The sequence below is a fragment of the Sorex fumeus genome, unplaced genomic scaffold (genome assembly GCF_029834395.1).
Source record: "Sorex fumeus unplaced genomic scaffold, SorFum_2.1 ptg000024l, whole genome shotgun sequence".
In the NCBI taxonomy this organism is placed as follows: Eukaryota; Metazoa; Chordata; class Mammalia; order Eulipotyphla; family Soricidae; genus Sorex; species Sorex fumeus.
Window position 1 is genome coordinate 15,434,412 of NW_026606081.1, and position 14,465 is coordinate 15,448,876.

At 46.5% G+C, this 14,465-nt stretch overlaps 1 protein-coding gene across 1 annotated transcript in view; it reads left to right on the forward strand.

The window, feature by feature from the left end:
* PAPSS1 (3'-phosphoadenosine 5'-phosphosulfate synthase 1) overlaps positions 1 to 7,810 on the forward strand; it is a 70,913-nt gene extending 63,103 nt beyond the window's left edge. The window contains exon 12 of the mRNA XM_056113980.1: positions 7,101 to 7,810. Within this exon, the coding sequence (XP_055969955.1) occupies positions 7,101 to 7,239 (139 nt within the window). The 3' untranslated portion in view covers positions 7,240 to 7,810. The remainder of the gene's footprint in view (positions 1 to 7,100) is intronic.
* The last annotated feature ends 6,655 nt before the right edge of the window (positions 7,811 to 14,465 follow it).

Consider the following 14,465-nt stretch of genomic DNA (forward strand, 5'->3'; position numbering starts at 1 on the left):
CCCCGTCTCTCTCTCTCTCTCTTTCTCTCTCTCTCCCTCTTCCCTCTCCCTCTCCCTCTCCCTCCTTCCCTCTCCCTCCCTTTCCCTCTCTCCCTCCCACCCTCTCTCCTTCCCTCCCACCTTCCTTTCTGTCTTTCCCTCCCTCTCTCCTTCCCTCCCTCTCTCCCTCCCACCCTCTCTCGCTCTCCCACCCTCTTTCCTTCCTTCCCTGCTTCCCTTTCCCTCTTTCCCTCCCTCTCTCCCTCCTTCCCTGTCTCCCTCTTCTCCCTCCCTCCCTCTCTCCCTCCTCTCCCTTCCTTCCTTTTCTCCCTCTCCCTCCCTCTGTCCCCCTCCCTCCCTCCTTCCCTTTCCCTCTTTCCCTCCCTCCCTCTTCCCCTCTTCTCCCTCCCTCTCTCCCTCCTCTCCCTCCCTTCCTCTTCTCCCTCTCTCTCTCTCCCTCCCTACCTCCCCCTTCTCTCCTTCCCTCCCCCCCCTTTTGGCCCCAGTTGGTGGTAACAGGGCCACTCCCGATTCCCTCCCCCCACCATCTCATGTTCAGGTGCCTGTGATCCCGTGGAGTCACCCAGAGAAGGCATCACCCAGAGAAGGTGTCACCCAGAGAAGGTACACCCTGTGCTCCCTCTGTGACCCAGGCTTCTTTTTTTTTCTTTTAATTAGTGAAACACCATGAGGTGTTTTTTGTAAGTCTACACGTGTAGGACTAAAGATACACACATGTACCATGAGGTACAGTTATAGACTTACAAATTTTTGTGCTTGGGTTTCAGTTATACAATGATCAAGTACCCGTCCCTCCACCAGCGCCCAGCCTCCACCACCACGGGTCCCAGCATCCCGCCCACCCCCCATCCCCCCATTCCACCCTGCCTCTGTGGCAGGGCGTTCCCTTTTGTTCTCTCTCTCTCTCTCTCTCTCTCTCTCCCCCCCCCCCCCCTTTTGGGTCCTGTGGTTTGCAAGAGAGGCATTGAGTGGCAATCATGATTGGTCTATAGTCTACTTTCAGCATGCTTCTCCCATACTGGGAGGATCCTCCCAACACCTTTTATTTGGTGCTCCCTTCTCTGTCTGAGCTGCCTTTTCCCCTAGCAGGTGTGGCTGGCCCCCAAGCCATGGAGCAAAATTCCTGGTACTAATCTTGGCCACTCCTGGGTGTTAGTCTCCCATTTTGTTACTTTATGTTCCCCAGATGAATGCAGTCTTTTTGTGTCTGACCCAGGCTTCTTTACATCCTATACTGTCGGGCCAGCGAGAGCACAACAGGCCCACACATGCTCTGCGTGCATAGACTGAGCCTGGTGTTCGGCTCCAGACGAAAGAAAGAAGGCGGCATTGAACTGGAGGCATCCGTGTGAGGCCCGGGTGCTCCGGTCCCCAGAGACACCTGAGCTGGAATGACTGTGGGGCCCATTTCAGTGCTAGAGCAGCCTTGGGCCAGGCCAGCCCCAGTGCGTGCCCTCTCCCCAAGCCCCAACCCCACACCCACTGGTTCCCAGGACAAGGCTGGTGAGAGGCCACAGCTGTTGCTTCTCTGAGTGCTGGGGAGGTGCAGCCTGGCAGGAGGCAGACCAGCCTCAAAAACCCTCGTTCCTGGAAAGTTTCTTCTTGGTGGGTGGGTGGGTGCGAGGGATGCCCTCAATCGGGGTGAGTAAGAGCTGAGTGGAAGGACTTCCTCCATTGGTTCTAGAGAAATTTGGAGAAAAAGCGTCTCGCGTCTGCCTGTGTTTTTGTTGTGAGCCCTGGTGTGTGGTGCCGGGGGGTGCACCTGGACGTCCTGCTTCTTCCCAGGGACGTGGGCCTCTGCCTTCATTCTTTCCCCGATGCTCTCTCGTGGGCATTTGCAGGACAGTCACACTGTTCTTTCTGCTGTATTTGTCGACTCTGGACGAGGGTCTTTCTGGGCTGTGAGTTCTGTGTTTGGGTTCTGATGGCACTTGTGTGGGTTCTGGTTCTGGGAAGCCTTCCCTCACAGTCTGAGGGTCTCTTAGGTAAACTGAGGCAGATGGCACTCCCCTGTTCCTGAAAAAGACTGAATTTTTTGGTTTTTGGTTTCTTCCTCCAGAGGTAGCTTGCATGAGGAAAGTGTTGTTCCCTGTCTTACCTGCTTTTCATTTTTGTTTCTTTTTCGTCCCCTTTGGGCATCATGGAGGGTAGGAGTGAGAATTACTTTCAATAATAAGATCAGTGTTTCTTCCTTTATGACATGCCCATGGTCATGCTTCCTTGACTTTGTCACCTCTGCTGCGAAGCCTCAGTGGTTCATAACAATATTGGCCTGTTTGGAGACTTTTATCAGTGGTCCTTTTAAATTATTTCCTTATTAAAAGTCAAAAACGGGCTATTTTTTTTTTAACATGACTTCAGAGGCTTGTTTCGTTCCTATTTGGAGCTGGGGCGTTGAGGGCTCTAGAGGTTCTGGTTTCTGGGTAAACAAGAGCCACGTGTGTTTGAAAGTCAGGAGCAAAGAGCTCGCGGCTAAAGGAACACAGCTATTTCCATGGCAGTGGCGTCCTACGGGATGCGACAGTGGCTTTGGCTCTGGTTCTGCCTGACCGTGAGCTGAGGCGGATGGGGGAACACACACTTGTGTCCCCGGACCCCTGGCCTGGCTGCAGGCCTCCGGAGGAATTTGAGCAGCTGGAGCCCGCTCTGTGCCTCGTACCATACTGAGGAGGGGGCAGGTCACAGGCACGATGGACCTCAGGGCTCCTGGGATTCATGTCCTGACAATCAGGGCCTGTTCTGGATTAGTTATCAGGGGCTTCTGTAAGAAGCAGATGGACATTGTTGTGCCCCTCTGAGGCACAGGTATCTGCCCGCCCTGGGCAAGCACGGAAACCCCAAGTATTGTCTGTCAGGTTCGTTATAGAGCATTTGAAGTCTGGCCCTTGGCACGCAGTGAGGCCTCTATTTCCACACGGTGCTAGGTGACATATTCCGAGACCCTCTTCGGTGAAGACAGCAGAATTGTCTGTAAGACACTTCAGGGGCTAGTTGTGGTGGGAAGTACAGCGGTGGTGGGATTGGTGGTCAGATACTGAATGTAATCAATCATGAACAACTTCATAAGAATAAATTTTTTTAAAAAGTAGACTATAGACCGAACATGATTGCCACTCAACGCCTCTTTTGCAAACCACAGCACCCAAAACAAGAGAGAGAACAAAAGGGAATGCCCTGCCACAGAGGGAGGGTGGGGGTGGGAGGGATCCTGGGATCCGTGGTGGTGGAGAATGGGCACTGGTGGAGGGATGGGTACTCGATCATTGGATCATTGTATAATTCAAACCCAAGCACAAAAATTTGTAAGCCGACCATTGTACCTCATGGTGTTTCACTTATAAAAATTTAAAAAGCAAAGAAAAGGGGAAAAAAGACACTTAAGGGCAACCCTGGAAATTCATTCTTTGCGTGCCTGCAACTTGCTCTCCCACTGTTTGGTATTGATCAGAGCAGGGTGCTGGAAGAAACACAGTATGAATTCAGGATTGGGGCTCATTAGATGCTCGATAATGAGATTTTCCATGTATTTTGGTCGGGCACTAGTTTGAAAAAATAATTGTTACATTTTTTCACATATGCCAGATCATGGTTTTTCTTTTTTTTTTTTTTAAACTGCTGGCAAGAAAGCTACGAGTGACTGATTTTGAAGAGATGTTTTTTTAATCTTATTCCGAAGGATTCTCCACATTCTGATGAAGTTGTGTTGTACATAAGCTTCCTTCAAGTTAATTTAGACCCAAAATAGTTTTCTTAGACTTGCTTCTAAATTGCCACTATTTTTAGTGCCGTGGGAGAAGAAACCATTTGCGTTTCTGCTTATCGTCCTGTTAGCATTCTTTGGAAATGGGTCTAATTGCATCCGAATCTTCAAAAAGCGGGCGGGCAGGGTCGTCTGACCCAGCTCTTTACCCGGGCAGCTGCTGCCAGGCCTCTGACGGCCACGTGTGGCCTGAATCGGCAGATGGGAGTAAAGAAGGAACAGCTTCAGCAAGTGGCCAAGAGTCCCAATCCTTTGTGGCAAGTCAGAATGCAGCCACATGGGGTCCGCGTGCCCCCCGGGGTGGCGTGCTGGCCTCACAGGACCCCAGAGTTGGCCACATGCTGTGTGCTTCCCTCCCCCCTCCTTCCACCTTGCCCTCTTTGTGAAGAACAAACACAGCCTCTGTCAGCTATGGAGAGTCCGAATTCGAGACTGGAAGGCAGGAGATAACACGCATGTCTCCTTCGTCAGGTACTGTGGGAGACTGGGGTACACTAGGGTGTGACTAGCTAACCCCCTCTGCATTGCTTTGTAGTTAAAAACCCAAGATCCTTTCTGCAATGATCTTTCCTGTGTCTGGAAGTTTCCCGGTGGCTCACAAGTAGAGTCCAGAGCTTATTTTATTTCTAAAAAAAAAAAAAAAATTGAGAGTGGGAAGGGACTCACAGCAATAATACAAGCAATAATTCTTGCCTTGTATGCACCATTGGGGGTCCATCCCCAGCACCCCTATGTCCCCCCAAACCACAACAGCAACAGGAGTGATCTCTCAGTGAAGAGTCAGGAGTTGGCCCTGAACACTACCAGGAGTGGCTCAGAAGTTTTTAAATATTATTTGAGGGCCCTCAGGTCCTGAGGGGCAGCTCCCGGGGATACTCAGCCAACTGGACCAGCTGATTCAGCATCGGGTCCAACTGTGGAGCTGCAGTGCAGTGCACTCTGACTACCCCCAGCGGTGGTGCTGGTGGGGGCAGCCCTGAGGGGTGCTGGGATTCAGGCTCTGGCCCTTGTCCATGTCGGGTGCTACCCCGGAGCCGTCTCACGGGCACTTGTACTAGAGTTCTCATTACTGGGGGCCACAGATGGGGCTCGGGTGGGTGAGCAGCCTGAGTGTAGCTCTGACTTGGATGCCAGCACCACTGAGGACCCCGAGAGACCCACCTCTGTTGAAAACGCTGTTGGGGAAAGGGGGAAGGCGCCAACAGATTGATGGATGGTGTTTCTTACAGCCGCATGTAAATCTATATTGATTACAGTTTAAAAATGTCCACTAAAACGATATTTTCTTATTTCTGAAAACCTATAGTTCTCCAAGTGTGATTGGTTACTTTTATTTTCTTTTTTGCTCAGTGACACATTGGAAACCAAGTTGGTATTCACCCTTCCACTGAACCACTTTCTTTTTGTTTGTTTGTTTGTTTGTTTTTTAATTAGTGAATCACCATGAGGTACAGTTATAGACTTAGAAACTTTTGTGTTTACATTTCGTCATACAGTGATCAAGTACCCATCCCTCCACTGGTGCCCATTTTCTACCACCAATGATCCCAGTATCCCCCACACCCCACCCCACCTCTGTGGCAGGGCAGTCCCTTTTGCTCTCTCTTTCCTTCTGGGTGTTGTAGTTTGCAAGAGAGGCACTAAGTGGCCATTGTGTTTGCTCTATAGCCTACATTTGGCACGCATCTCCCAACCCGAGCAGGTCCTCCAAACACCCTTTACTTGGTGTTCCCTGCTCTATCTGAGCTGCCTTTTCCCCCAGCATTTGAGGCTGGCTCCCAAGTCTTGGAGTAAACCTCCTGGTCCTTATCTCTACTATTTTTGGGTGTTAGTCTCCCATTCTGATACCTTATATTCCACAGATGAGTGCAATCTTTCTCTGTCTGTCCCTCTCTGACTCATTTCACTTAAGATGATATTTTCCATGTTGATCCACTTATATGCAAACTTCATGACTCCATCTTTTCCAACAGCTGCATAGTATTCCATTGTATAAATGTACCAGTTTCTTTATTTAGTCATCTGTTCTTAGGCACTTGGGTTTTTTTCCAGATTTTAGCTATTGTAAACAGTGCAGCAATGAACATACAAGCGCAGATGTCATTCTACTATATTTTTTTGGCTCTCCAGGATATACTCCCAGAAGTGCTATTGCTGGGTCAAATGGGAGCTCAATATCCTTCACTGACCTTTCTGATCTTTTTCAACCTGAAATCTATGTTGTCGGATACTAGTAAGGCCACCCCAGCTTTTTTGAGGGAGTTGTTTGCTTGCAGGATTGTTTTCCATACTTTGATTTTGAGTCTATGTTTGCTTTGACTGTTCAGATGTATTTCTTGTAGGCAGCAGAATGTTGGGTTCAGTTTCTGAATCCATTCTGTCACTCTGTGTGCCTTAATTGGTACATTTAGACCACTGACATTGAGAGAGATTATCATCATGGGGTCTTGTGTCATCTTTCTGTAGGGGTTTGTTGTGCTTGTAGGGCTTTTTTATCTTACAGTAGCCCCTTTAGTCCTTCATTCAGGTTTGGTTTTGATTCTATGAAGTTCCTGAGCTGTTATTTATCAATAAAAGTGTGTATCCTTCCTTCAAGTTTGAGTGAGAGTTTAGCCAGATAAGTATTCTTGGTGAAGCATTCATTTCATTGAGTTTCTTTACTATATCCAACCACTGTCTTCGGGCTTGAAGGGGAACCACATTCTTTTTTTTTTTTCCCTTTATTTTATTTTATTTTTTTTTTACAGTTGTAGATTTACAATTTTTTGTGCTTTGGTTTCAATTATACAATGATCAGATACCCATCCCTCCACCAGTGCCCACTCTCCACCACCATGGATAATATCCCTCCCACCCCCATCCCCCCATCCCCCCTGTCTCTGTGGCAGGGCGATCCCCTGTGTTCTCTCTCTCCTTTTGGGTGTTGTGGTCTGCAAAAGAGGCATTGAGTGGCAAACATGTTCAGTCCATAGTCTACTTTCGACATGCATCTCCCCTCCTGGGAGGATCCTCCAAACATCCTTTATTTGGTGCTCCCTTCTCTATCTGAACTGCCCTTTCCTCTAGGATACCCGGCTGGGACCACATTCTTGATTAATTTTTTTTTCCCTGTTTAGCTTGTCTACCATGGAGAGAAGGAACTTAAATTTTTTTAAAATTTATTTTTATTTTATTGACTTTGGAGCCATACCCAGTTGGTGGTCAGGGATACATGGTACCAGGGATCAAACTTGGGTCAGCCATAACCAAGCCAAGTGACTTAACCCCTTGTACTGTCTCTCCAACCCTTTACTCTGACTTTCTCAAGTTGTGAAATAATTTAATTTTTTTTCTCGTTCAGCCATGAAGACTTTGAGTTTATTTCTGGAACACGGATGCGCAAGCTTGCCCGAGAGGGGCAGAAACCTCCAGAAGGTTTCATGGCACCCAAGGCCTGGACGGTGCTGGTGGAATACTACAAGTCTCTGGAGAAGGCCTAAGCCGGGGACCCCAGCAGCTGCCACGTCACTGAGACCTGGAAGGACCATGGGCCGCCATTGGCATCTCTTTGTGGTGGCCTCCATCTGTACACTCACCCCAAAAAACAGACCCGTTTCCTTAACTAGCACAGTTTGGTCTGCCTTATGAATTCTTTGGAACTTGTGTAACACTCTGTTGGTTTTAATGTATCTTTTCCACTTACTTAGTTAATATTCCTACAACGCAATTTTAAAATCTTGTCTTTTTTATATTGTATTTATGCTTCTGTCTCATAATTTTTTCAAACTTTTTTCTTAGTATAGTATAATTAATAGTATAAACAGTGAGTCTCACTATTGCTTCTTGGTTAAAAAAAAGGGCTGAAATCCACTAAACAAGAAACATGGCGAAATGGCAGGAATTGTACATCTGTAGCGATTAGATTTTGTTTTTCTACATTGAAACTACAAACTCTCTTCTTCCTTGCAACCAGCTAGTGATCTCTCAGCTGTTATAATCTAAAGTATCCTGATGATCTGTTTAAGCCCTGAATGAACTTTATTCAATAAAAATAATTTTTTGGTCTTCGTATTTATGTGTTACCGTGTGTATGTGTGTTTGTTGTCTTGCAAAGGACTGAGCCCGGAGCATTGATGGTTACTTTTTTTTCTTAATTGATTTGTTTTCCAATACTCTTCCTTTCCAGTCCAATGCTTGTGAGAGAGGAGAGAAACCACTGGCCTTTTTTTCATGACTGTATCCTAATAATTCTTAAACTGTGTTTCTTAGTGAGTTTTTAAGGAATATAATATAATGCATCTTTAGTCCATCCAAAAACTCAGTCTTTTCAAATAGATCTGTAGTATTCTTAACCACCAACCATGGTGGTGCTGGTCATAGGGACATGACAGAAGCTGCAGTTATTCACTTTGGGGGATGAGATGGAGGCAAGGTAACATCTCAAGCCTCTGAAGACTCCCTAAGGGGAATGTTCGAGAGAAGATGTAGTAGGAGCTTGTGAGACAATTCTGGAGGCGAGGTCAGCATTTTGGATTTGAAGTCATACTGTAGATGGTGAAATAATCTTGCATCATCTGACCTTGAAATTTAAGCATGATAAAGAGATGATACATGATAAATGTAGATCTTACCATTAAGGCAAATGGAAATATAACAGAAGAAACTTGAAACTAAAGTAGTTAAAATAGATGATGGAACTAATCAGGGAAAAAGGGTGGTTTTTTTTCAAGTTTGGGTCAGCTGTGTGCCAGGCAGGTGTCCTATGGGCTGTACCGTTTCTTCAGCCCCAGGGGAAAAGTTAAAAAGAAAATGGAGAGTGAGTTAACATTTTTCCTGATGGAAACTTACTAATGGATATGGAATTTTAAAAAATCTCTAGGGGGCAGGAGAGAGCTTCATAAACTGAGCGTGTGCTTTGCAAATGGGAGGTCTGGATTCCCCCAAACCAGGACTCATCCAAGGACAAGCCTGGGGAAGCACTGCCAGATATGGGTCAAAACCCCCCTCTCACCACACCGCACCACAAATACACAAGCACACACACGCACATACCCATGTCTTTAGCAAGTGATGTAGAGGGTACATGGATAGCTATGTTGGCAGGAAAAATTAGAGGTTATAATTCATATATAAATTGTTGGCTCCTCGTTAACTGACTTTATTTAGGGACAATTCCTTTCTGTTAATCTACAAAGGTTGAAGTGCACCATAGAATATCCATCTCTGGGGCATTGGAGCAGGGAGGGCACTTGCCTTGCATGCAGCTGACCTGGATTTGATCCCCAGCACTCCATATGGTCTCCTGGGCCTTCCAAGAGTGAGCCCTGGGCATCTATCTCCAGTAGTGGCCCAAAACCAAATGGAAAAGAAAAGGAAAAAAACGAATATCTGCCTCTGACCCCAAAGAGCTCAGGTGTGACATGGCATCTCTGCTTGACAATTTTAGAAACTTGCACCTGAATGTTGAGTGTGTGGGAGTGAAGCAGAGTTGTGAAGAGAAAGACTTCCACAGTGAACAGAAGTGAGGTGCATCTGGAGAGGTAGTTCTTGTGGGTCTCCTGAGCAGAGGAAGTGTTTTTTTCTAGAATATTCAAGTGGTCTGGCCTTGGCTGAGTCCTCTGTCACTGTCCTTCCTTTCATGACTACTTTCTAAGCTTCCTTCTGCAGCTTTCCCCATGAATCCCCTTGATGGTAAATTAACTTGGAGTTTCCATTGTTAGCTACTAGGAAACCTCTTTGTAAAACATGGCATGTGGGAAAAATGCATTTGACATAAAAATCTTGATGTTTTTAATGTCCATAGCGTATTCTGGAAAAGAAGCATTTGAACATACTTGGCACTGAGAAAACATATGTCCTTTCAAAACCATAAAAACATACCATCAAGATGAGACTGTGAAGATGAGAATCGAGATTAACACCACTGTGGTGAAAATGTGATCCAAGCAGTTCCTTTGGCGTGTATTTGTCATTTCTGAATCTAGGCCCCCGATCCCCTTTCCGGACACAGGCTAAGACCCGATGGAGGCCCAGTGCCTTTGGGATTGGCCACCCACTGGCTGATCTGGAGAGATGGAGAAGAAAAAGCGCCAGGGATGGCCACACGCCCGCAGGTTGGACGTGTCTCTAATCTGTGAATTGACAGACACGGTCCTTTTATTTTTCCTCTTCCTGTTTCATAAGAATGTGCCCAAACCAATCTTTAAAATATTCAACCCTTTCATCAGACCTCTCCTGCCAAGTGGTCTTGGAAATCTCAGTGCCACTTTTATCTCTTCATCAGCTGGAAAAGCAAACGGAAAAAATGATATTTTTTTAATGGAAGAAGGGAAAGAAAAAGTGCAATCCTCTTGGCAGAAGTAGGAGGTTTCAAATCTGTCAGTTCTCTCTTCCACTGTGATAATCAAGACCACATACTTGAGTTTCGTTTCCATCCAAGAGGGGAGCAATTATGTCTATCTCGGGGAAGTCAGCGTTCCTTTATCAGGGAAAATTCGGAAGTCATGCTTTCCACATATGGCATATTTTTATTAGCACATATGTATCCAGGAGTAGGTTGGCTCACAAAGTAGAGAAGTATTTGCCCACTGGGCTTCTTTCACGTGTGGGCTGTATTCTCAGAGCACCCAGAAACCACTGGTTAGATTTCTGCTAGATCTTCTTCCCTCCTCCACTCAGTCTTGCTCCGATAATCATGGTATCTAAGTTTTGCATAGAATCTCCTGCTCCCCTAACTCCTGGGCATTGACCCCAGTGAAAGGTGGCCCCCAGAGACAAGTCCTGGTGGACAGGGCTGCGTTAACACAGAAGCCACCTTAGGATTCGAGGAACTCAAGAAGGAAACACAGAACATTTTACCGTGTACCTTGATTTCGGCCCTGCTCCAGCACCGAGCAAGTTGGAGGACCTGCCTTTGTGAGGAGAAGGCAGCGTGTCCACAGACACGCTCAGGAACACCGACCCCACTCTGCCTTCTGATGGTGCTGGCTGTCCCTCCTTTCACCCAGGGGACCGTAGGCAGAGTGCAGAGCCTACGGCTGCTCCTTAAGCAAAGACGGCTGCCTGTGTGTCCCAAGGAAAGCCCCGGCCTGGTTCTGTCTCATCAGTGTCCTGCACCCAGCAAGGGGCAAGAGTGTTTTGAATTTCGGCGAGGGGGGTGGGGGGGGGAGTTCCTAGGTGCATGTCCTCCTGCAAGTAGTGTGATGACCCAGCTAAAGGAGTGTGACCCCTGGTAAGCAGACATGCAAGGCCAGCACCTGACGGATGTAATGAGTCAAGGGAAGGGAAAGAAAAATGTTAAGTTGATCTTGAATGCGCAACCCAAATCTACCGTTTATTGTGTGCTTCATGTTCAATTTGCCAGACTTTGTGCTTTGTAGTTTCCATGTGCTATTTCGTTAAATTTTTATAACAATAGCTTATATGGTAAGAAATACTATTTTCAAAAGGAAAAGAAGAAAGTTTTAAAATGATCATTGAAATAAAAATTAATTGTAGAATAATACTTCAAGATGAGAGTTAAACAATAACAGGTCAAGGTGAAAGGACAATCACATGACAATGTCTTCCTAAAGTTACATATGAGGTAATTAAGGTTTCGATGTGTTTTTTGAGGGGAGGAGATCAAGTAAAATACATTTGCAGTTCAGGGGAGATGGAGAAAGCTCATGAGCTGAGCACCATGTGCTTTTCATTCAGGAGTCCCTGGTGCCCCGAGCACTGTTAGGAGTGACCCTCAGGGATAGTGAGACTTGGGAGGAGTCCTGGAGCACTAGCAGATGTTGCGCCCCCAAACCAAAATTAAAAAAAACATTTTTTTAGAATAACATCAAGAACAGGCAGGGCTGGAGCAATAGCACAGAGGGTAGGGCGTTTGTCTTGCAAGCGGCCGACCAGGCCAACCCTTGTTTGATTCCTCAGCCCCTCTCGGAGAGCCTGGCAAGCTACTCACAGTGTCTCACCCACATGGCAAAGCCTGGCTAGCTATCCGTAATGTATTTGATATGCCAAACACAGTAACAACAGGTCTCACAATGGAGACGTTACTGGGCCTGCTCGAGCAAATCGATGAACAATGGGAGGACAGTGCTGACAGTGCTGATCAAGAACAGGCAAGAAAATAAAAGTGGAGCTAGCATAGGTGCTGACTCGAAGAATCATGAAAAATGGGGACGTGATGTAAGTGATGTAAGGTGGGGAGTTATCAGGGGCTTGGCTGGATAACTGACTCCTGAGCTCACTCATAGATGATGGCTGGGGAAACCGAGGAAGGTGATGAAACATTGCGGCATCTACAGCATAGGCTGGAAGCTTTATGATGGCAAGGATAAATGATAGAATTCATTAAATCAGTGGCAGGAAGTAAATCAGATTTAGGAAACAGTGAATGTTTAGGAAATAGTGCTGAGCTGCTGAGTAATAAAATCAAAGATAGAGTTGCCCCCTAAACAACATGGGGTGAAGGAGATAGACCCCTGCACAGTTCAAACTCTCTAACCTTTGAGCCCCTCAAACATGAGAGCCCTCTGACTGGAATTCATAACTCCCGGGTACAGACAGTAACTCGTATTCTGTGGAGTATGTGATAAACTGCCTGTTTGCAGTAAAACAAGGGAAAAGAAAAGGAGAGAGAAAGTGCACGGGCAATCCTGTCCTCCGTTTACTGATACCCTAAATTTATTCTGTTCACAAGAAAACCCAGACACACCCAGTGAGATTAAATTCGTGTTGCTGTATATCAACAAGGGTTGATGATATATCCTTGATAAAATAAGAAAAAGGATAGAGAAGCAGTGCTCTCTAGCCCAGCGGGAGCACCTCCAACCTGACTCTCAGTTTTCCTAAATGGACTGTGTTGGGTTAGGTGTTTGGGTAAGGCTGCTTCGTGCCCTGGGGGAAGAGGGTGCTGATAAGGCCCAGTGAGGCACTACTCCCTGCCCTTGACCCCAGGAGTGGCAGGCTTTGCACAGCCGGACTTCTGTCCCTGGGCTCCCATACCTGAGTCCCAGAGGGGAAGAGCAAGGGCAGGATGGCCATCCTCCCCTGCTGCCCCTTTCTGCGCAGACATGGAGAGGATTCAGCTGCTGGGTCGCCTTCGGTGGTGGGAGTGAGGCGGCTGTTCCTGGTAATGATGCATCCAAGTTTCCGAAGCCCAGGCTGACTGCCTTTGGGGCCAAGTCGGCCAGACTTTCCTGAACACCTGAGAACGTTCAGCATCTGGTTGAGCTAGTGATATTTCTCCTGGCGAAGACATGTAGAAACTTGTACTTCTAACAAATGATACATTGTTTTCAAGCAGGGACAATACAGAAATGAGAGTGACCTGGAGGCTGGTGTTCAGTGGTGGAGAGGGCACTGCACATGCTCAGTGGTGGAGAGGGCACTGCAGACGTAGGCCCACCAGCCAAGTGAGCCAAACGAATCTGAATAAAAGCTGGTTCCAATAGCAGGTTTCTTGTTTTTCCTTTCTCAGATTCTAAGGACTGTCAGCGCAGTTCTCAGAGGTTGGTAGTCACCACTTCCGGTTTATCAGCAGAGAGTCCCCAAGCGTGGAGTGGATATCCCCCCCACACACACACCCCCCACAGGGTAGTTCCCCAGCTCTGCGCTCTAGGCTGTCTCTTGTGCATGGTATTAACATTCCTCTTCACTTTTAATTTCCTTTAAAAATGAGAACAAAAAGAATCTTAATGCCCCAGTCTCTAGGGCTAATCACCAAATACCACATAACAGCTGCTTTGTGTATGTGTGGGGAGGGGTCTTAAGTGGGCTTTTGTTGTTTTTGTTATTTAAAAAAAATCCTTAAGTCTTTAGAATAAAAAGAAAGGGATTTGGCTCCTTTCATTCATATCTCTAATGCATTAAAATATTATGCTCAAAATTTACATAATTGTTTTTCTCTGACTGCCAGAAATAAGCTAAAGAGAACAAAGGACCTCAGAAAAGTAAAAGAAACTAGAATACATTCTGAGACAATCTTGAAGACTTCAGATTTGAGCAATTAAAACGACACTGAATGGAAACGTTTAAAAAGCAGTTGCTTTAGAATAGGGTCAGGCATGACTTTCCCTGGAAAAATCTAAAGAGTACAGAGAAAAGGCAATGAAAGCAAAGAGCTTTGTTTACAGGGGAGTTTGGACTTTTATGTTCGATGAGATTTTGTTAAAACATGGAAATGCTTGTTCTAGAACTTTCCACCAGTGGCACTCAGCATCGGCTGGCTTCCTTCCCTGTCTAGGTAGACACTGTGAGTCGTTCAGCTGTTTATCTGCCCTTGTTTTCTAGACGGGTTCCTGATTTTAAAGCTGTTGTGCCAGCCCTCAGAGTTGCGTGTTGAGTGTTTAGACTGGATACGACAGCCTTGTCCCAGCTTTTCCAGCCTCCCATGTGGCTGCCATTGGTCATGGGACCAATTTTGGCCAAGGAGACCCAAGAGGAATTCTGTTGGGCTGAGGATGTTGCCTTCTTCCCTAAAGAGTAGGCACAGCTGGCCCCTCCTTACTTCCTTGTCATCCGTCTGGTAGGCAGACTTAAGAACTCTCCCCTGACAAGCTCTGGGACAAGACACGATTGATGGCATTTAGCTTGGAAAAATGTTTAGAGAGATGATGTTCAAACCCTGGCTTTGACCCATTCGTATTCAGGTCACCAGAGGCCTCAGCCCTGAGTTGAAAGCCAAGGAAATGTATTCTGAAAATGTGCTTTTTGTTATTGTTACACATTGATA